Source organism: Zingiber officinale, chromosome 5B (genome assembly GCF_018446385.1).
Source record: "Zingiber officinale cultivar Zhangliang chromosome 5B, Zo_v1.1, whole genome shotgun sequence".
Classification (NCBI taxonomy): Eukaryota; Viridiplantae; Streptophyta; class Magnoliopsida; order Zingiberales; family Zingiberaceae; genus Zingiber; species Zingiber officinale.
Genome location: NC_055995.1, coordinates 131,916,170 through 131,937,805, shown reverse-complemented (window position 1 = coordinate 131,937,805; position 21,636 = coordinate 131,916,170). Strand labels below are relative to the sequence as shown.

The 21,636-nt window shown below is 35.9% G+C and overlaps 2 protein-coding genes across 2 annotated transcripts; one reads left to right on the top strand and one right to left on the bottom strand.

The window, feature by feature from the left end:
- The first annotated feature begins 438 nt into the window (after window positions 1–438).
- On the top strand, window positions 439–9,387 carry LOC121986068 (glycerol-3-phosphate dehydrogenase [NAD(+)]-like). The gene is made up of 11 exons (XM_042539863.1): window positions 439–833; window positions 1,687–1,763; window positions 1,844–1,916; window positions 2,349–2,566; window positions 2,649–2,756; window positions 3,894–3,957; window positions 4,052–4,089; window positions 4,167–4,287; window positions 4,380–4,434; window positions 4,537–4,585; window positions 8,953–9,387. Exons 1-11 carry the CDS (start codon window positions 644–646, stop codon window positions 9,133–9,135), a joined length of 1,176 nt encoding a protein of 391 aa, XP_042395797.1. The 5' UTR covers window positions 439–643; the 3' UTR covers window positions 9,136–9,387.
- Window positions 9,388–9,852: 465 nt separating this feature from the next.
- LOC121986067 (protein SIEVE ELEMENT OCCLUSION B-like) lies at window positions 9,853–12,769 on the bottom strand. The gene is made up of 6 exons (XM_042539862.1): window positions 12,404–12,769; window positions 12,224–12,328; window positions 11,685–12,133; window positions 11,480–11,589; window positions 10,783–11,408; window positions 9,853–10,701 (listed from the first exon to the last, which is right to left on the bottom strand). Exons 1-6 carry the CDS (start codon window positions 12,710–12,712, stop codon window positions 10,084–10,086), a joined length of 2,217 nt encoding a protein of 738 aa, XP_042395796.1. The 5' UTR covers window positions 12,713–12,769; the 3' UTR covers window positions 9,853–10,083.
- Between the last annotated feature and the right edge of the window lie 8,867 nt (window positions 12,770–21,636).

Sequence of the window (21,636 nt, the reverse complement as noted above, 5' to 3'; positions counted from 1 at the left end):
ACTTTATTTTTTTTCAGGTGGTTGATTCAAATTTAATTTGATCTTGGTTCGATGCTATTGGGCACTTAATTTGAGAATTTGTTTGTTTGTCTGAAGTTTTGTATTTTAAAGTTTGTTGGCTTCTTAATGAGTTGGAAATTATAAATTTATTTAGTCATGATCTTCTTTATTCATTTAAAATTCTATATATATAACTTACTAATTTTATTCGTGAATATTCATTAATTAAGCTTATCAATTAAGTTTTTTTTTCGTCTTCATGGAGTGTCCAATTAATTAGAAGGTAATTACTAACAGAGATGCCTAATTCGGACCATTCAATATCACGTGATGCCTAATTATATAGCTAATTTGAACCACAAATCAACCACATGCCTCTTATTTTCCGGTCCAAATGCAGCAAAGCCACGTGACAGACGCTTTGGTCGAATGAATAGAAAATGGCAGATCGGGCCAGGCGAGGGAGGGCGGGGAGAGGTCGTGGCGGTGGTTGCTGCGGCGGCGGAAGTGGCGGCGAGAAGGTTGGCATTGGTGTCTCCGCCCATTTTTTTTTGGCCTCGCCTTGCGCTGTCCGCACCAACGTCAAGAGATTACTCTGATACGTCCGCCCCCTTCTCCTTATATCTCTCAATTGCCTTTGTGGATGGCGCCATCCATCGACGCGAACCAGGCGGAGGAGAAGCTGACAATGGATACCTTCTTCAATGTCGGTGGTGGCCACCGGGGTGAATCCTCTCCCCGGTACAGGGTGACGGTGATTGGAAGCGGCAATTGGGGCAGCGTCGCCGCAAGGGTCATAGCCTCCAACACCCTCAAGATGCCTAATTTCCATCGTAAGTGTACCTCTCATTCTTATTTCTTCTTTCCTTTGGCATGCTGTGTTTCCTTCTCTGATACTAGTTCACTAGATATTTGCTCCAAGAAATACAATGAGCATTGGATTGTTATAAAGCTTAATCCAAACAAAATGCTTCACGATAAACATTTGTGGTATAGGGACCATGAAATGAAATTAAACAGAGTTTAGTTTGTGCAGTCTTGATTTGGAATGTTAGGTTACCACATTAACATGGCGCCAAACAGATTTGTGACTTGTTGGACATAGACGAATAGAAATGGTCCTTATTGGTAAAGTTGCATTACTATAAGAAATGAAGAGTGAATTAGAAGATTAATTCTCAAATTTTGAATCTCATAATGGAGCTGCATGTATTGATGCTTAACGTTGTTATCTTTTGGAACACATCATATTAGAAAGAATGTGGAACCATCCAGCTTAAGAATCTGGATTTCTAGAGTTATAGTTGCTCACTACTGTTCATCTAAATCCTGTAAATTGTCATTGACAATTAATTTCAATTCAAGAGATATGGTTGTTCCAAAATTTAACTATTAGCATAATTGTGTTCACTCGAATATGAAATGATGCCAATGGTTGCTTCATAATTTTAATCACTTCTTATGTTGCATTTTATATCTCAAAATTCTATACACACTGCAACTTAATCTTATGCATGCATGAAGTTCTGAGTTTCTAATGCTTCTTCTATGTGGAAGAGTTTTCTGTTTCTCTACAGAATAGTTCAAGATGTAGATGAGATTGTTTAGAATCAGTCTTGTCAAAATCTAATTTTTTTATTGCATGAGTTGATGTACTAAATAATCAGGATTAATATGCCTATACAGATGATGTGAGAATATGGGTCTATGAAGAAATACTACCCAATGGTGAAAAGTTATCAAAGACAATCAATGAAGCAAATGTAAGAAACCAAGCTTAATTCTATCTTGCTTATGCTACATGCAGTCCACCTTGAATACTAATCTGCCATGTCATGAACAGGAGAATGTAAAATACCTTCCAGGCATAAAGCTCGGCAAGAATGTTATTGCAGACCCTGACCTAGACAATGCAGGTACCTGACTGATAGGTTCTAGATGAAGCAAAAGAATTAATTAAAAGCTCACATAGACAAGTGGAGTATTTTTTTTCTCACTAATCCAGCCTAGAGACTGGAAGGAGAATGAAAGTTCCTCATGTATCCATGATCTTATCATATGAATCAACACTGCTTTAGACAACTTAAAAGGGCATCTAAACCTGTCAAAACAGCACCTAAGTTGTATGAGACAGGAAGGTATATAGAGAAAGAAACAAAAGGGTTATGGAAGGATTAAGGATATACCTATATAGCTTTCGAATGTCAAAGATTTGCCTAAATATGAATGCATGTATGTAACTATCACATAATAAGCATATATCAGTGGAAGTTTCGTTGGAAGCAAATATGTCACATAATAAGCATATATCAGTACTCTGAGGTTCAAATCATCTCTTTGGTTTTCAGTGAAAGAAGCAAATATGCTGGTCTTTGTGACCCCCCATCAGTTTGTCTCTGGCATATGCAAAAGGCTAATAGGGAAAATAAAACCTGATACAGAAGCCATCTCTCTGATCAAGGGAATGGAGGTTAAGACAGAAGGGCCATGCATGATCTCAAAGCTTATTACTGATATGCTCGGCATCAATTGTTGTGTTCTCATGGGTGCTAACATTGCTAATGAGGTAAGCTATCTAATTTGAGTTCTACAAAAATTTCTACTCTACATTCTAAGATCAAGAGCATCATTTCTATTTTTCGTAACAGATTGCGGTTGAGAAATTCAGTGAGGCAACAATTGGCTATAGACAAAATAAGGAAGTTGCAGACCAATGGGCTAAATTATTCTGCACTCCTTACTTCCTAGTATCTGTAGTAAGTATTTATCTGGCAGCATGATGTTTCCATGTCTCAAATGGGATTTTACTTTCTTATGTAGGTTTTACTTGTGTCAATTTTAGATTGTCATTATGTATGATCATTATAGAGTATGTGGTTTCTGACATCAACAGGAAATATAAGTCTGTCCATTGAACTCTAGCAAATGAACAAACTTGTTGGCATGTGCATTGAAGTTCTCTGATATTTTGTTCATCATAAATTGGAGTACTTGTATCTCATTCTAGAATCTCCTTGAATAAAATTTGACAAAAGAAAAAAAAGGGTGCTAAATTTCATAGTTATATGTAAATTTGATTGGTTGACCACTTATCCCAATAGTTAGAGCTAATAGCAAAGTGGACCAGCCTACGCATCTTCATTTATTAATACTTTCCTCATATGTGAGCAGCTAACTAGACTGATTCAAACCCAAGACATGAACTAACATAATTTGGGATATATTTTTCTTCAATTTTGACGCACACCCTCAGGCCTCAGCTGGATACAAACATAAGATCTATTCCAAATCTATGTTAAAGCTGTCGGCCCTATGATATCGTGCTAACGCTGAGTGTCTTACCATTTATCCCAAAAAGTTTGAGCTACTAGGAAAGTGGACCAATCTATGTATTTTTAATAGTAACAACTATAATTGTTTCTGAATATCTACCATTGGACAAAAAAGAAAAAAAGGGAAAAAGTTGAAGTTTATTTTGAATTGGAAGATCTCACATTGGAAAATTTTCCAATCCAAGCTAAATTGAAATAGCTCGAGAAGAAAACAGGAGTTAGGGGGATCAAGGGAACCAATTCTAAGAACTCTTCATCACATATTTCCAACGATTCATAACATTCTCTATGACTAGGACTCTAGGAGTGTAATGTCAATTATAATTGATGTTTGAGAAAATTTCAGGAGAAGAAACAGATATGAAGGCGTTAGTTATAACTACCCTCAATCCCTCAAATTCTGTTATAATTTTCTTTGCAATTCCCTACAAGGAGTTAGTTATAATAAGCACATAATGGAAATTGCTGACATTGATGATCATATTATAGAACAAAAACAATTATCTAAAAGAAGCTAATTTTGCTGCAGTATTTAAGCCTAAATCAATTTTATTTTTGCAGGTGCAGGATGTGGAAGGAGTAGAACTCTGTGGGACTCTGAAGAATGTGGTTGCCATAGCAGCAGGTTTAAGACCATTACTTTTGTCAACTTTGATATAACCTTTGAACCTTGAAAAATCAAACATTTTAAAGAAAATAAGTAATGACTTTATTTTCAGGTCTTGTAGATGGCATGGACATGGGTAACAATACTAAGGTTTGCATGGACATATTCATCTTATAGAATTTGATTTTTCAATGTTGTGTTAACCCTCTTGTTTTGTATATGTATAGGCAGCAATAATGAGAATTGGTTTAAGGGAGATGCGTGCACTTTCTAAGCTTCTATTCTCATCGGTTAAAGATAGTACCTTCTTTGAAAGCTGTGGTGTCGCCGACTTGATAACTACATGCCGTATGAGTTTGCTATACATTACTGTTGAATCTATATGCTGAAAGCTATTTATCCCCATGTTTTGACTTGTATATTATGACTTATTATGACAGTTGGTGGGAGAAACAGGAAAGTTGCAGAGGCCTTTGCTAGAAGTGGTGGCAAAAGGTTGTTATACTAGATTACATACTATAAGCACCTACATTTTGTCTATTCCAAAGAACAATTTTTTCAGTGAATAAGATGTTAAATTTGAACCTTTGACTTCAGGTCGTTTGATCAGCTAGAAGCAGAAATACTACAAGGCCAGAAGCTGCAGGTAAATGAGTATTAAGATCATCATTGATCGCAAAGTTAGGAAGATCTTATGCATAAATAATAAATGATTCCCCAAGAGAATGAAACCGAAAGATATAATTAAGATATATGCAGTTAAGTTACAATTGAACAACAATTGATATGACTGAGATCAAAAGTATATCAAAGTTTTTATTTATTGGATTAAATGGATTTTTCTGTTTGCTTATACTCCACACACAATTGGCATTTCTTTTCAACCAACAGGATGTTTAGTAATTAAGTGAAGGCTCATCATGTGTATAATTATATTAGAATTCACGTCTTAGGTGGTCACTATAAAATTCACACTAAAAAAATAACCAAATGAATTCATTTCCATTACTAGGTAAAACAATTTCTACATGCAATAAAGTCATCACGGAGATAACCCTTTCTACTAACCCATAAATATAAAATTATTACTTTATTATATTTAAAGGACAACTCTTACCCAATTGCATTAAGTGGGAGTCACTAATCAAATTTCTACACACTAATGGAACATGATGCACCTTTTTCACACTAGAATGACCAACACACTGATGGAATATGATATACATGTTTGGACAGGAACCATTAACACAAATTAATATTAGCACCAACATCTAAAAGTCATTTATTAGTTTATGAAATAAATAAACTTTAGGTTTGGTAGTAGAAGTTACCATATTTACTTGTGCATGCACTTTGTCCTTTCTTTAAGGCCAGGGCAGAATTTCATGAAGTGTCTTCTTGTAAGTGTTCTAGAGTATAATTTTCACTTATTAGAAGGCACCTCACTTGGTGATGGTGTGATAATAGGAAACCAAGATTCATGCAAAGAATTACTAATTCAAGATAACTAAGATATTTTCAAAAAACTATGTGTATTTATTTATAACAAAAAATCTAGTAGTACCAAAATACAAATAAACAAAATGATCTCTGAGCAACTTTAAGGATGGCTAAAACTAATTCTTTCATCAAAATGACGTTTGCTTGTAACATTGGAGGAAAAGGAAAAAAAGAAACTAAACACAAATTTGTTTAGTAAGTAAGTAAGAAGGATGTGCGCATATTCAATCTTTTTAACGAGACAAAAGAATAAGGTACGTCACAATTTATATTACAACTTAAATTCTCATTTGATCCTAAACCCTAAATACATATACTATACCCCGTGGGTATTTAAATTTTTTTTTAGCTTGAACACTATAGCCTAACTCCTAAATCCTAAAGGTAAAATCTAATTGGCTAAACCCCAAAGCTAAAAAAAATAAACCAAAAAAATTAAAAAATGGTATTAGGCACTCTAAATATATACCCCGTGAGCACTAATTTTTTTTTAGTTATTTTTTTTTAGCTTGAACACTAACCCAACTCCTAAGCCCTAAATGTAAAATTTAATTGGCTTAACCCGGATATATATATATATATATATATATAATCAACTCTTATTATCAATTCACTTTTTTGATCAACATTTAGACTCACAACTATTGTTATTTACCTTTTATTACAAATTAAGGTATCATCTTTTAATTACTATCAATAAATTGTCATTAGTAAATATATAACTTAAGTAAATTCTTCACCAACAAATCTATTAAAAACTGAATTACTGAACTAAATGTTTTCATAATATAATAGCATCATTTGATGTATAGACTAAAGCCCTCTTAGGTGATATATAATAATGTAGGCGCTAGGTGCCTTGCGTAAATAAACAACACCTACTATTAAACAACAATTTGTTTTTTAATCCTAAACTAAATACGTCAACCTAAAAATGAAAAATAATAAACTAAAATATTTACTTTGCAATTTTCCCTCAATTGATGGTATAAGGCAGGTGTTTTGCTGATACAAAATACTCGAGCCAATAGCATCTAAATAACACATCATGATTAGTCTAATCAATTTTTCCACCAATATCAACCATACAATTAGTTATTGAATTATTACCTTTAATTTGGTTGATGAGCGACAACAACCTCATTGAATAATACCAAGAAGTTTGGAAAACGAGGAGTGCTAGCGGTCCCTTGTGGCTCAACCAAAAGTAGTCATGGGTGCAGGCATTGTGTGTGTGTGTGTGAGAGAGAGAGAGAGAGAGAGAAGTAGTCAGCTGGTGGGTGCAGGCATTGTGTGTGTGTGTGTGTGTGTGAGAGAGAGAGAGAGAGAGGTCGGTGGCGGCTTGTTCTTTTATCAATTTGGTTTGCTCTTGGCTTTGGATGATGGGCGCAATAAAGAGGGAGAAGAAAAGGAGAAAGAGAGGGAGAGAGAGAAAATTGGGAGGGAAGAAGGAAGAAAAGAGAGAGGAAAGCAACCGTTGCCCGCCTCTCTCAAGGGTGACAACCATAATGTGACAAGAAAGAGAGAAGAGGAGAGGGTTGATTGAAGGAGGAAGGGTAGCCGGTGGAGTTAAAATTTAGTTTAACCATAAATTAAACTAGGATATCCTACTTAAAATTTAGTTTAACCATAAACTGACCAAAGTATATCCAAATCACGGTTCAAACGAATATGACCCTAATTATTACACCCATCTGATTAGTCTCATTTGAACCCAATTTGACTTTAACTTGTTACCCAAAATAAAATTATCCATTCAATTTAACTTACGTAGTCATATAATTTATTTTTATTTTTAAAAAAAATTAAGATGTGACAATTTTCAATCAATTAAAACTCCATATCTAACAGCTAACATAATTTCTGTTTCTTTGAATTTTTATTTTTGGTTTATTGTTATCTACAAACTTAGTATAAATATAACATGAGTCAATTTTAATGGAAAAAACTAACTCATTTAAGAATGAACCAATGTGCTAAAAATCTAAAATCTTAGACATTGGGAAATAAAGAAAGAGTTAAAAGAAAAATGTTATCTAGTTGAATCGCTAGTGAGGTGGACAAGCTTGTAGCAAAATCTTCCCCAAGATTCAAAAACCAACTTGCGTGTACATGCACTAAGGCGCAAAACCCTCTAGAAGAAAGAGAAAAAAAAACTTTTGTGTCTTTAGTTGATGAGAAATATATTTTCCTAAACTAAATATTTGTTTAATAATTTTTTTAAGAGAATGACTAGGCCTGTAAACAAGCCGAGCCGAGCCGAACTTTGGGGTGTTCAAGATTGTTTGATAAGATAACCGAGCCGAGCCGAGCTTAAAATGAATCAAGCTTTTGAAATGAGTGTTCAAGCTTGGCTTGGTTTATTTTTTATGAGCTTGAGCTTGTTTAAATCTTGGCTTGAGCTTGGTTCGTTTAGATGTTATCAAGCTCTCAATTCAAGCTTGGTTCGAGTTTGGCTTGAGCTTGGTTTGAGTTTGGTTCGTTTAGATGTTATCAAGCTCTCAATTCAAGCTTGTTTGATTGTTTGAAACTTTTAATTGTTTGATTGGTTATTAAGATTGATAATTTAAATTTATTTATTTTATTTTATTGTTTATTTAGCATATTGAAAAGAGTTTTATTAATAAATATGGTTCGTGAATATTGTTCATGAACGTTATTCACGAACGTTAACGAGCTGAACACATATGTGTTCAAGCTTGTTTGTTTAGCTTAACGAGCTGTTCAAGTTTGTTTATTTAATTAATCTTATGTATATTGAACGAACATAAACAAGTTCTTACCAAGTCGAACACCAAGCTTATTCACAAACTCTTGGTTCATTTACAGTCCTAAGAATGACTACTCAACCAATAAAATAAATCTAATACAAAACATTTAGGAAAAATTCTCTTTCAAAGAAATGATAAAGTTTTTCCAAATAAAAATAGTTAAAAATTTATTTGCAAAGTCTTTTGTCATACATTTGAGGAATTGGTTTGACTTAATGTGCCCATGCAAACTTGCATATGCTTGACCTAGTGCGAGCACAATGGCATTGATGGATCTAGAAAATTCTTGAATGAAGTGGGTGCAATTTTTAGTTTATAGATCACTAGAGTTTCAATGGTTTCAAATAGATGCGGAAATGGATATGTATATATTGTATTGAAAAAATTTATGAGGTCAATTGTCTCCATAATTCATGCATGGTTTGCCAAGCCAAGCCAGCCCATGCATATCTACTACATCTATTTGTGTCATAGGAGCACATAAGGAGTGCCCTTTGTGTCTCCTCTACTTTTGAAGTGAAAAAAAAAGGAAACAAGAAAAGCCATTTAGTTGAAATCCCTTCCTAAACCAACATAGTTGTTTCATCATGATAACTGGAAATCATATCTTCCTTCTTTTTCAAATAGGGGTTTCAATGTGCATGCTAAAATCTCATTTTGAGTTGTAGAACTACTAAATTTTAAATAACTCGTGGTTAGCAATTCTAAGATGACTCTAACTTATACCATGCAATTGTTGAAGGGTGTCTCCACGGCAAAGGAAGTTTATGAAATTCTGAGTCACCGAGGATGGCAAAGTATGTTTCCACTTTTCACAACTGTACATGAGATTTGTATTGGTCAGCTTCCTCCATTGGCAATAGTTGAATACAGTGAACAGATAGCAAATATATCCTCTGTGGAAGGTGTTGCTCAATGCTGTTGAACTCTAGGTGTTGTTAAATGCAGTCAAAGCGTCTTAACCTGTATTCCTCTCTGATGATGATGATGAAACCACAGCAATTATTCATTGTAGAAAAAACAAGTTGAAAATTAGTAACGCTGGTTTCTGTTGTCGTCCTTTTCATTCCAATACAAGTTAGCATCTGCAACTTCTATAAAAAGATTCCGCAAAGCAGACACTAGATTTATCAGTTTCACCTGGTCCCTCAAAACACTATAATTTTTTTTTCCTTCACCCCTTCATCCTCATATAAGAATATAATGTTAGAAACTTGTGGTTCCTCCCTTTGCTTGTGAAAGAGTGTTAATCATGGTGTTTTGTGCCAAAATGGAAGAGGTAAAGTGATTTAGGAACCAACACTTAGGAAAAGAGAATGATGAAAGTGGAATGATTAGGAGTGCTTTAACTTAAATGTATTGGCAAATAATAAAAGGAGAAAAATATTGGTGTAATCATGCTCTAGAGCGTGGTTCTATTAGACTAAGGTAATTTGATGTTTGGTTGTATGCTTAATTAAAGGTATGTTTGACTTAAATGGTTAAATTAGAACAATATGTTAAGTGTATGCGGTGCATCAACTATGCCAAGGCTAATTGGATATTTAGAAACGGATGAAATCCAAATGAGTCCAGATTAAACCGACATTGAACAAATTCAATAGGTATTGACAAGTGTGAAATTCATAGGTAATTTTTCAAGTAATTAAAACAGAGACAACTTTATTGAATGCAGACAGAGGAACACACTTGTAGACTAGCTAGATAGATGTCCACGTACATATATGTGGCACTCACTCGCACAGATCAAATAATTAAGGCACCGCAAAACATGCATCAAATTGCAGCTACAAACTCAATGGCTGCTCACAAACACACACAGAGTACAGAGGCACACATTTCTTTCTCTTTATTCCAATCCAATTCATCGAGCTCAGTCGTTGCAGCAGCGATATAGGACGAACTTCTCCATTGGGCGCTTGCACTCGGCGCACACCACCCGCTCCTTGATCCTGCCGATGTCGCCCGGAAGGATGAGACGGCTGCAGTGCTCCGTGGTCTGGAACGGCACCAGCGCGTTGGTCAGCGCCGGCACGAACCCCTCCGATTCCACGTTGGCCTTCCACTTGTCGAACTGGCCCAGGCAATCCACCATCTTCCGCCCGTTCGCCTTCACCATGTCCAGCGACCCCCGGCTGACGATCGCCCACCCTTCGTCTCCGCCGTCGAACGTCAGCATCGTCACCACCTCCTGCATGATGGGGTCGTTATCGATCGTCCGCCCGTGCTGCATCTTGGAGTGCCACATGCTCTCCAGCCGCACCCAGAAGAACCAGACCATCACCGGGTCCTGCCAGTACCCGCTCAGCTTCTCGTTCGCGATCACAGTGATCGCCTTCCTCACCCTGTCCCTCGGGCTGCTCTTTCCCACGTACACCATCTCCAGCGGCACCCGCGCCTCCTGCGACACCCGCCTCATCGCCGTCGTGAACTGCCGGATCCATGCGATGTCCTCCCCCCCGTACAGGCACACATGCCGCCCTTCTCTTATCTACACACACATTCAACAGCATCCGAGCAAAAAAATAAATATACAAAAAAACAGAGTAAATCATAGATGATCAATTCTTACCCATCCGAGCAAGACGGGGTCGATTTCGTCGACCAAGAACTCGAGGCGCCAAGTCTCGTCTTTCCACAGCGCCTCCTCTCTGTTGCTGGTGAAGGGAAAAGCCAGGCTGCCCCAGATCCACATCATGTGCAGCGCATTGGGGCACACCACCTTCCCCTGAGGATCCAGCACCACCAGCTGCGGCCTCTTGTCGAAGTGCCATATCTCCCTGATGTACCTCACCACAGCCGGCTCCAGCAACGACGGATGGTAAAGCGAGTACCACGGCATGTCGGACACCAACCTGTTGAAGGTCTGCTCCTTGGAGTTGTCCCAGGGGAAGTGCCGGTCGGTCACCGGCAACCAGACCACCTCGTAGTTGCGATCCGCTCTATGCTGGTGAGTGTCGTTGTAGATCTGGATGAGCACGAAGAGCTCCTCGTGCGAGATGTCGAGGTCGGAGATGAACAGCATCACGATCTTCCTCCTCAGCACGTCCACGCTCACCCGTTTCTTCGTCGCCCCGTCCACCAGCGGCAGCTCGTCCTTGGACGAGATCATTGCCTTGAGGATCTTCATGTTGTCGATGTGCACTGCCTCGAACAGCCGCAGCAGCGTTTGGAACGCCTCCACGTGCTTCTTCTCCCCTGAATTATATATCAATATCAATATTGTGAAATTTTATGCTAATAATATTAATTTTGTCAATCGATCTCACCAATGTATCGATATAGCAATTCAAGTTGCTTCATGAGGTGCCCATGAATGTTGCTAAGTTTGTGGGCTAAACTGGAGAGCTCCCATGCCTCTGTTGTCGCAGTAATGTACCTGCTTAAAAGAACAGGGGCCGTCGTTTTATATACTTTAATTTCATCAAAAACAGAATCAATCGATCGATCGGTGGGTATACTATGACATCTTACTCGTGGCCCAATCCGATGAGGGAGATGATCTGAGAAGAACAGGCGACGACGCTTCTTATGGTCCAGTAGACAGCGGTGGGAATATGAGCGAGGGCCATGGCCATGTCGGGATTTTCCAGCGAGATGTAGTCGGAGGGGATGTCCTTGAACTGTATGATGCATTTGGTGACGTCGAGCATGACCCTGATGAGGTTATTGAGGGCGTCGAAGCGTGGCTTCAGCGCGTCGGTGTGCTCCAGGATGTCCGGCAGCTGCTTGAGCAGCGCCACCGACTTCGCCAGAGGGTTCACGGTGTGGAGCTGGGCGGTGAGCCAGAACTCGCCGTAGCTCACCGCGAACGCCGCCATCGCGATCACCACCTTGGCATCCCAAGTGTAGGAAGTCAGCGAGTTGAACAGCACCATGGTGGTCGAATGGGCGTCGCCGCCGCCGGAGCACTTGCAGGTTATCTGGCGACGTCACAGCACGCAGTGGAAATTACAGAGCTGCATTGGCAGTACTTATTTAAAGAAATGCATGATCGAAGAACTAGCTATAACCTCGCAAGAAATCCTGTGAATGGTGTACGCCAAGGCTTCGAGCATTCCGACAACATCAATGTGATGCACCTTGTCGTCCACTAGCTCCTGGTGCGTTTGAGGCGTCTGATGAAGTAGTTTTAGACAAGAATTAATTAAACCGATCGATCCATAAACATAATTAATTAATTAATTAATTACCAAAATGACGGTGGGAGTGGCCCTCTGCAGAATGTCCTCCACGAGCCGCAAGAGCGACCTCGTATCGATCTCCCTCCCGTCCGGGGAGTGCGTGGCGATGATCTGCTTCACCACCGCCTTGTCGTCGGAGGAGGAGAAGAGGTGGGCGGAGCGGTCGCTCTTTATCAGTTGCAACTTGGGCTGCACCGCCATGGGCATCAGGGCTGTTGCTGTTGGCGCTGGCATCAGGGCTGTTGCTGTTGGCGGAGCTGGCGCCGTGGGCGTCAGACCCGAAATGGCCGCTGTCCCTGTGGACGTCAAGCCCGCCATTTCCACCACAAGAGAAGTGGAGCAAATAAGGAAGGTTGTGGAGGTGCAGTTGCCGGAGGGTTGGTTGGGTTTATATAGGGCATGGAAAAGAGGAAGAGGAAGATGGAGATAAAGAAATAAGAAGAATAAAGAGGGGACAGGAGCGATTTGCTTTGTTCTATAATTTGCTTTGTTCGATGGCAATTGCTTTGTTCTAGCGAACCGAACCTTTGCTTCGTAGCAGAGTCTTCCTCTCACTATGGACAAGATTTGATGTCTACATTTGGGCAGTGGTGGGGGCATTTATAGCATCCAATCACTATGGACAAGATTTGATGTCTAGATCTGAGAAGAGTCTTCCTCGAATTTTGACTATTACGTACGTAACATGTGTAGATATTAGTGGTGGGGGCATTTATAGCATCCAATCACTATGGACAAGATTTGATGTCTAGATTTGATGTCTAGATCTGAGCAGAGTCTTACTCCAATTTTGACTATCACGTACGTAACGTAGATAGATATTCACAGGTGTCAGGTTGCCTGCCCAAGTTCCGAATTAAGTACTCAAATCGTGGATATTTCAATACGGTCTTATCCTCCGAATTCAGTGTTCGCTCATGTCACAATCGGAGATCGAATTGTAGTACTCAAATGAATTAACGATGTTAAATCCACTAAAAGGTATTTGGGTAAGTTTATAAGCTCTCTAAAATAATTTATAAGTTGTTTTTAGAGTTTATAAGTTTTTTAAATTTGTTTAGTAAATTTTTTTTCAAACAGCTTATAAGCTATCAAAATAAGTTGTTTTGGAGCTTATAAGCTGTTTTTAAAAAAGTATAGAAGACCCTACTTTTTTTAAAAAAGATCTTATTTTAATAATTTTTTTCTCTAAAATATCCTTATATAATTTCATAAATCCCCATCTTATCCTCCATAAATTTTTATAAGCCTAAAATCTTTTTATCTCCGCCGACTTTTCTTCCAATGCTGTGTCATTTTCTTGGCCAATGTCTCTTTCCAATTTTCTCTCCCCCGGTGTAAAAATTCGTCCAAAACCCTCTATTAATAAAAATCTCAAAATCCTCTATTAATAGTATTATACCCTTTTTGGTAATTTTATTAATAAAAAGATCTTATAATACCAAACACATTAATACCTTTAAGTTGATTGTAATAAGTTCACCCAAACACTTTAACAACTTATTTTTAAAATAAAATATAACAACTTATAAGCTCCTAAAACAACTTATAAGTTGTACGAGCTTATAAGTTATTTTTAATAAGTTTAGCCAAACACCCTCTAAGACCTTATTTATGTTCCTTTAATTATATATAAAATTAAATAAATAAATAAATTTGAATAAATATTTGTTCAACTCATGGATAATGTCTGTGAATATATTCACGAAAATATTTATGAATAATATTTTTAAATAACGTTGGTAAATAATATTCATGTGGCAAAAGGCGATTCGCTCACTCTTAGCGCCCCCGCCAACCCGTCCCTAGACCAACACGGAGGAGGTAAATCACGGGTGACTACTAACCATTAGTGCAAATGACCAAGACATGGGGGAGGTTATGCTCGGTCACGTCGAGTTTCGACTCCAAGACCTCATGTGGGAACACCCCATGCCTTAACCATCGCACTGCCCCTAGGGGACTTGTAAATAATATTCATGAACAATATTTGTGAATAATATTTATGAATAATATTCGTGAACAATGTTCGTGAATTATATTTGTTAATAAAATTCTTATCAACTTGTTAAATAAATAAAAAAAATCAAAATAAATAAATAAATTTATATTATTAAGCTGAATAATTAATCAAATAAGTTTAAAATGTAAAAAAATTAAATAATCTTAAATTGAGAGCTCCTTAACATCTAAATGAGTCAAACTCAAGCTAAACTCAAACCAAACTTAAGCTAATAAAAAAGAAATCAAGTCAAACTTAAATAATTATTTTAATGACTTAGTTCATTTTAAGTTTAGCTCGACTTAACTCGGTTAATTTGTCAAACGATCTTGAACACTATAAACCTTAGCTCGTCTTGGCTTGTTTACGGCCTTAAGCTTAGTACCTTTCACCCCTTCTCTGACCGAATAAAAACTACAATGAAATAGGCCATTCTACATTCTACAAATGTTTAAGCATAGATATGTCACACTTTCCTTTAGAATCATTCCATCATTAGGGTGATATCACTCACTCCAAGCAACTAAGTAAGTAAGTATTATTGATCCCATAGAAGATATAGATAGATAAATTATAGAGAGCATTTTATCCTATTATAACGCATTCTCTTTATATGAGGAAAGTTTTGAAGTAGACAACCTAGATCATTCCATCATTAATTGTATATAATATATATTGTTAGGAGATTGTTTGTGCAATCATCCTAGAGTCAAGGTTTACTATTGTGATTAAGCTCGAGTGAGTTTGAGTTTTGATGTTTGGACAATATGTGAGAAGAAGTCAAATAAGTCAAGATTGATCGGGATATTTTACAATATATGAGACGTGAGTCAAGTAGGTCATAGAAAATTGGATACTTAACTGGAAAGCCCTAACCGGAGGTTAGGCAAAGTAAAATCCTAACTCGAGAGTTAGGCAAGGGCAAAAATACCTAACTGGAGGTTAGACAAGGCAAAGTTCTCACTCGAGGGTTAGATAAAGGAAAGTCCTAACTGCAGTTAGGTAAGGATAAAAATCTAATTGTGGTTAGGCAAAGAAAAGTCCAAGTGGGTCAAGGAGGACCGCACGTTGGTAAAGGAAAGTCCAAGTTGGTATGGGAGGACTGTACATTGGCAAAGGATAAGTCCTAATTACGATTAAGCAAAGAAAAGTCCAAGTGGGTCAAGGAGGACCGCACGTTGGCAAAGGAAAATTCCAAGTGGGTATGGGAGGGCCATACTTTGGTAAAGGGTAAGTCCTAGTTGCGGTTAGGTAAAAAAAAGTCTAAATGGGTCTGGGAGGACCACACGTTGGCAAGAGGGAAGTCCTAACTGTGGTTAGGCAACAGGAAAATTTAAGTGGGTCAAGGAGGATCACACTTAGAGATTAGAAGTTTAATGGAATGTTGGTAAAGTCCAAGTAGGTCAAAGGTTGACCGGATATTGGGCAAGAGAACCCTAAACTTGAATTAAGTAAGTTATAGTTGGGCAATTGATTAAGCCCTAAGCTAATCAATTAGGAGGGTCTTGCGAGATCGATTGGGTTAATTGATTAGGGCTAATCAATTAGAATGGATTCCTAATTGATTAGGAGCTTTGCAAAAAGAAATCGTGAAAACAAGGGCTAAATCGATTCAACCATTGTTAATCGATTGGGTCAATCGATTATGCAGTATTTTGTTGCGAGAAGAAAGTGTTGGTGCGGTTAGTACTAACGGTCTAACTCAAGTTTTGATGAATGACAAAATAGGTTAAGTTAGTTTCATTGTTATCTAACACTCTGTCCGAGTGTACAGGAGAAGCCCAGACAGGTCGATGGGCTGACCTGATGTCTGGCGCGAAGCCTAACTAGGTCGACGGACCGACCGGATAGTTGGCACGAAGTCCAGTTAGGTCGATGGGCTGACCGGATAGCTGGCACGAAGTCCAGACGGGTCGAAGGGTTGACATAACGTTTGGCAGGTAAGTGAAGGTAAGTCAATGGAGGGGAGTGACTGTGAGGACGCGTTCCCAGAAAGGGAACATTAGGCATCGATCCGACTTAGAACCATTTCGGATATCTAAGTCGAGATCGTGACTAGATTCTGGTCTCGAGGAGACGAAATCTAGCTAATACTCTACTTATTAACTTTAAACTGTGCTAACACTTTGTTTTGCAGGATAATATTATTTGCATTTTGCCTTGGACTAACTCTTTCTTGCAGGAAAAGGATTTTCTGGAGAAGAGTGGTTCGAGCGCCCGGAAGGGATCCAAGCACCCGGGAGGGATCCGGGCGCTCGGAGGTGAATTTTATCCGCAACGCCATTTCGCCACGTGGAGCGCCCTGGTTGATTCGGCTATATCATATTCAGAGCACCCTGGAGGTTCCAGACGCCCCGAACCTCCTATATAAGGAGGGTAAAGGCTGGAGTCATTACAACAACTAATGATTCAGTCTCTTGTGCTCCTGCGACGCTGCGAAGATACTCTGACAACACACTGTTCTTTTAATTCTTCCCTTTTTGTCAGTATTGTTTTTCTATTAGCATTCTTGTACTTTAATTGTAAATAATTATTTCGAATTGCTAGTGGATTGCCCATCGAAAACACCCTTGTGTGCGGGCCTTGGAGTAGGAATCGACACAGGCTCCGAACCAAGTAAAAAATGACTTTTGTTAGCGTTGTTATTTCTTTTCGTTTATTCTTTCCGCTGCGTACTCTTTCTAAATTTCCAATCGCTATTCACCCCCCCCCCCCTAGCGAAATTCATGATCCAACAGGAAGAATCGATTTAGGCAATCGATTAAGACTGGTCTTTTCATGAGTGAACAGAGAGATACAGAATCGATTGGGTAATCAATTAAGACTCTCTGAATAGATTGGAATGACTTGACAATCAATTAAGGTTTGAAAAAAAACGTTCTGTAGGTTGAATAGACATTTCCTATGTGTCAATCGATTATGAGTGAGCCTAATCGATTAATTGGGAGGTGTCGAAGAATCCTAGAAAAGGATTTTTGTGGACATTTCGAACCATATCTCTCTCGCACACTCTCCACTAGTTCTTGAGTCCTTGGAAGACAAGTATTGTTACACTTTCCAACGATCAAGAGGTATTTACAAGCTACAAGAGATCAAGCAAGATATTTATTGTATTGTGTATTCATTTCCTTATTGTGAGCTTGTATGAGGTTTCTTCACCTCGAATTATTTTCGAAAAGAAGTGTTTTTCATAGTGAAGTGTGTGTACTGTGTGAATCCTTGGATTAATCATTTTAAAGAGATGAATACTATGTGAATCCTAGTATAGCGATTGCTTAAAGATATCCACTGAAAATTATCATCTATGAAATGATTAGAGTTAATCATCTCCTCTAACTCCTGAAAGGCAAATTGCTTTTCATTAGATTAATCATCGACAGAGTAATAATTTAAAGGAAGAAGATGATATTAAAACTTGAAACCCTAATATTAACTGTCAACAATTCATCATCAGGTAGCTTACCTTCACCTGAATTTCACTACGGATTTAGAAATAACGATGCTTTTTAATTTTAAAGTTTTAAATAAAAAAATAACAAGGAAACCCTTGACTGCCCCCCTTAAATTTTTTATTTAATAATCTTGCCACACTGTGCATTGAATGTCTCAAACTATGTTCGTGTTGTCACGATGCATCAAAAGATTATTATCAAGATGCATGAACTTTATTCACAATGAGAAAATTATTATAGCCCTCGAGTATGATGCGTCGGTAAGAACAGTTACTCTATTTAAAAATTTTATTTTAAATTTTAGATAGGATAATTAAAAAAATTTTACATCAACTACCCTATCTATTCCCTAAATTTAGATTTGATTAATAATGATTCTCTAAATTTAGGAAATAAAAATTCTACCCTAAATATATAATAATATTTTTTTTCAATCTCTCTCCTTTCACTCATTCTATAAATATAATAATAAAAAATAGAAAAAAAGAGAAGAAATAATAATAAATTGAAGATAATGAAAATTTTAGGGTAGTTGATATATATATAGTGTGTAGTGAAAAATAATTGTCTAAATTTAATATAGTGAGCTATTTATCCTAAATTTTAGATATAGTGATAGGGAAATTGATATGGATGCTTTAAAGCATCAGTAACTCCTGAGTATTCGGTAGGGTTGATTTTAGATTTTAAAAGATAGATTTTTTATATTTATACAAAAATAATAACAAAATTAATATGATAAAAATAAATTTATCAACAGAACATTTACATTAAATTTATATTTAATAGTTTTAAAATTTAGAGAGATAGAAATAAAAAAAATATAGATGAAGAGGAAGAAAATATCTATTTTTTTTAAACAATTTTACAATTAAAAATCCATAATGCTTTTGATTTATAATTAAATTGTTTTAATTTTTTTTAACATGGAATTAGCATTTACTTTATATATATATCATGAATACGTTTTATTAGTATTTACTTAAAAAATATTAAAAATTATAAAAAAAAGCCTTGCTGGAGGTGGGGCCTGGGGCTCTGTACATCATCTCTATCTTAACAACCTCAAGATCGACTCTAATATTTATGATTCGAATTTTAACTATAGCACATTTAAAAAATATATACATAAAAATTAAAAAACAAAAAAGTCAACTCCACCATACTTTTTTTAATGATCATTTTACTAATATTTACTTTAAAAAATATTAAATTTTTTTTAAAAAAAAATAGGCCCCACCAGAGGTGTCTGTGCGTCAACCCACCTCCTCAAAGCCTGTTCTCATATTTACTATTCAAATCTCAACTATACACATTGTAAGATATTTTCTTTTAATAAAATGGAAATTTTGAAACGTTAATTGTTTAATTATTGAAGGTGATTTGCACTTTCAAATTTACCTAATCACACATCCTGTATGCTAGTTGTCATCTAGATTTATAGTTAAGTCTACATGATTGAAGTCTTAGAACATTCACATCAATTTGCCTATCACTATAAATAATATATTTTATTAAATTTAGAAAATTATTTTTTACTACACACTACATCAACTACTCTAAAATCTCCATTATCTTCAATTTTTTATTATTTTTTTCTCTTTCTTCTATTTTTTTTTATTAATATATTTATAGAATGAGTGGAAGGAGAGATATTGAAAAGAAATATCATTTTACTTTTAAAATAGAGATTTCATTCCCTAAATTTAGAAAATCATTATTCATTAAATCTAAATTTAGGAAATAAATAGGGTAGCTAATGTAAAGGTTTTTTAATTACCTTATTTAAAATTTAGGGTAAAATTTTTGAATAGGATAATTGATGTAGATGCTTTTTAATAGATGACTCTCATTTGAACCTATCTGTAACAATTAATACACTTTCTATTTAAGAAAGAAAAAAATAAATTAAGTAACATATGTAATAATTGTATTTGTGGGTAGAGTCTTTTATGCCAAGTGAATTTATATATTTCTATAATAATAATATTATTATTATTATCTATTTTAAATTTAAGTCCTCATAATTTTATTTTTAAACTCAATTTTAAAAGTCTTATACTAATAATTTTTTTTTTTTACTCCAAGCCTTTTCCTAAGCATCTAATCATCCTGACTTATTCTCCTCAATTTCATTTAAAGTTACCCCACAAGACATACCATTTGTTGTGTAAAAAAAATTCATATATCTTCACAATAGTATGATATTATCTACTTTAGACCTAAGTCATCATAGTTTTATTTTTAGATTCTATCCAAAAGATTTCATATAAATAGAAATATTTTTTTTTAACCCATGATCTTTTCTATATATTTTTCATATAAAATTTTAATTATATTCCCAACATAGTCAAATATATCGACGGCTAAATCTAAATTACAATTTATTCATATTAAATCAATCTTTAAAATTCAAATTTTGATTCTTTTATTATCACATCATACTTGTTTGTTTATATATATATATATACATGAATATAATATACTGCGCGATGTGTACAATCGTGTATTGTAACGTCGCACAACATATCAGAACTCTCTATATATATAAATAATGGCTAAATTTAAGTTAAAATTCAACCGTTCAATGATAAAGGTCAAAAACACACACACAAAGTAAAATTAGAAGAGAAAATTAAGAAGCTTATTGGAAAAAAAAAGACAAATAGATAAAAAAAAAATCTCTTTTCAAATGTAGTAATCTATGAGAAAATATATATTACATATATGCTATAGGAAAAAAATTGCAGCTCTTTCTTTTTTTTTAAAAATAAAATATTAAAATAGTTTTTATTATATATATAAATAATAAAACGTCCCAAATTTTATATACCATCAAATAAGTGTCATTTTTTTTTGAAAACAAAAGTCAAAAGATACTAATTTTATCTCAAAAATATCTTTTATTTCAGTGATCTTATAACATGTGATAAAAAAGGTAATTCGCTCGTCCCAACGACTGTCAATCCGTCCCTAGGCCAACACGAAGGAGGTAAATCACGGGTGGCTACTAGCCATTAGTGCAAATGGCCAAGACATGGGGGAGATTATACTTGGTCACGCCGAGTTTCGACCCCAAGACCTCATGTGACAACACCCCATGTCTTAACCATCGCACCGCCCCGAGGGGACACCAGTGATGTTATAACAGCTACATATAGAAGCGACAATGTTTAGTTTGATTTTAAACATCTATTGAGTAGCTGATATATGTTATAGTTAAATCATAGATTCTAAATTTTTAAACCCTCAATTTTAAACTATGAACACTATTATATCAAAATATTCTTTTCTTTATCCCCCTTAACTAGAATTATTTAAAATTCATCAAAATCACTTTTAAAATAGTTTTAGAAATTACCATGGAGCTACTATGATACTATATAACAACATTGTATTAAGTGTTACATGTTGTAGTAATTACATAATAATTTCTATAAGTGGTAAACCTAGTCGTAATTGTTATAATATTACTTGAAATAATGAACAACATTATTGTTGGTGTAATCGTCCTCAGGTTAAGGTTGATCAGTTTGACTTTTTAGGACACTTAGTGAGCTAGGGGGGGTGAATAGCTTCTTATACTTTGTTGATGATTTGTTGCATTAGAAACTTATTGTTATAATATTACTTGAAATAATGAATAACATTATTATTGGTGTAATCGTTCTCAGGTTAAGGTTGACCAGTTTGACTTGTTAGGACACTTAGCGAGCTAGAGGAGGGGGAGGGAGGTTGAATAGCTTCTTATAATTCGTTGATGATTTGTTGCATCAGAAACTTAAAGC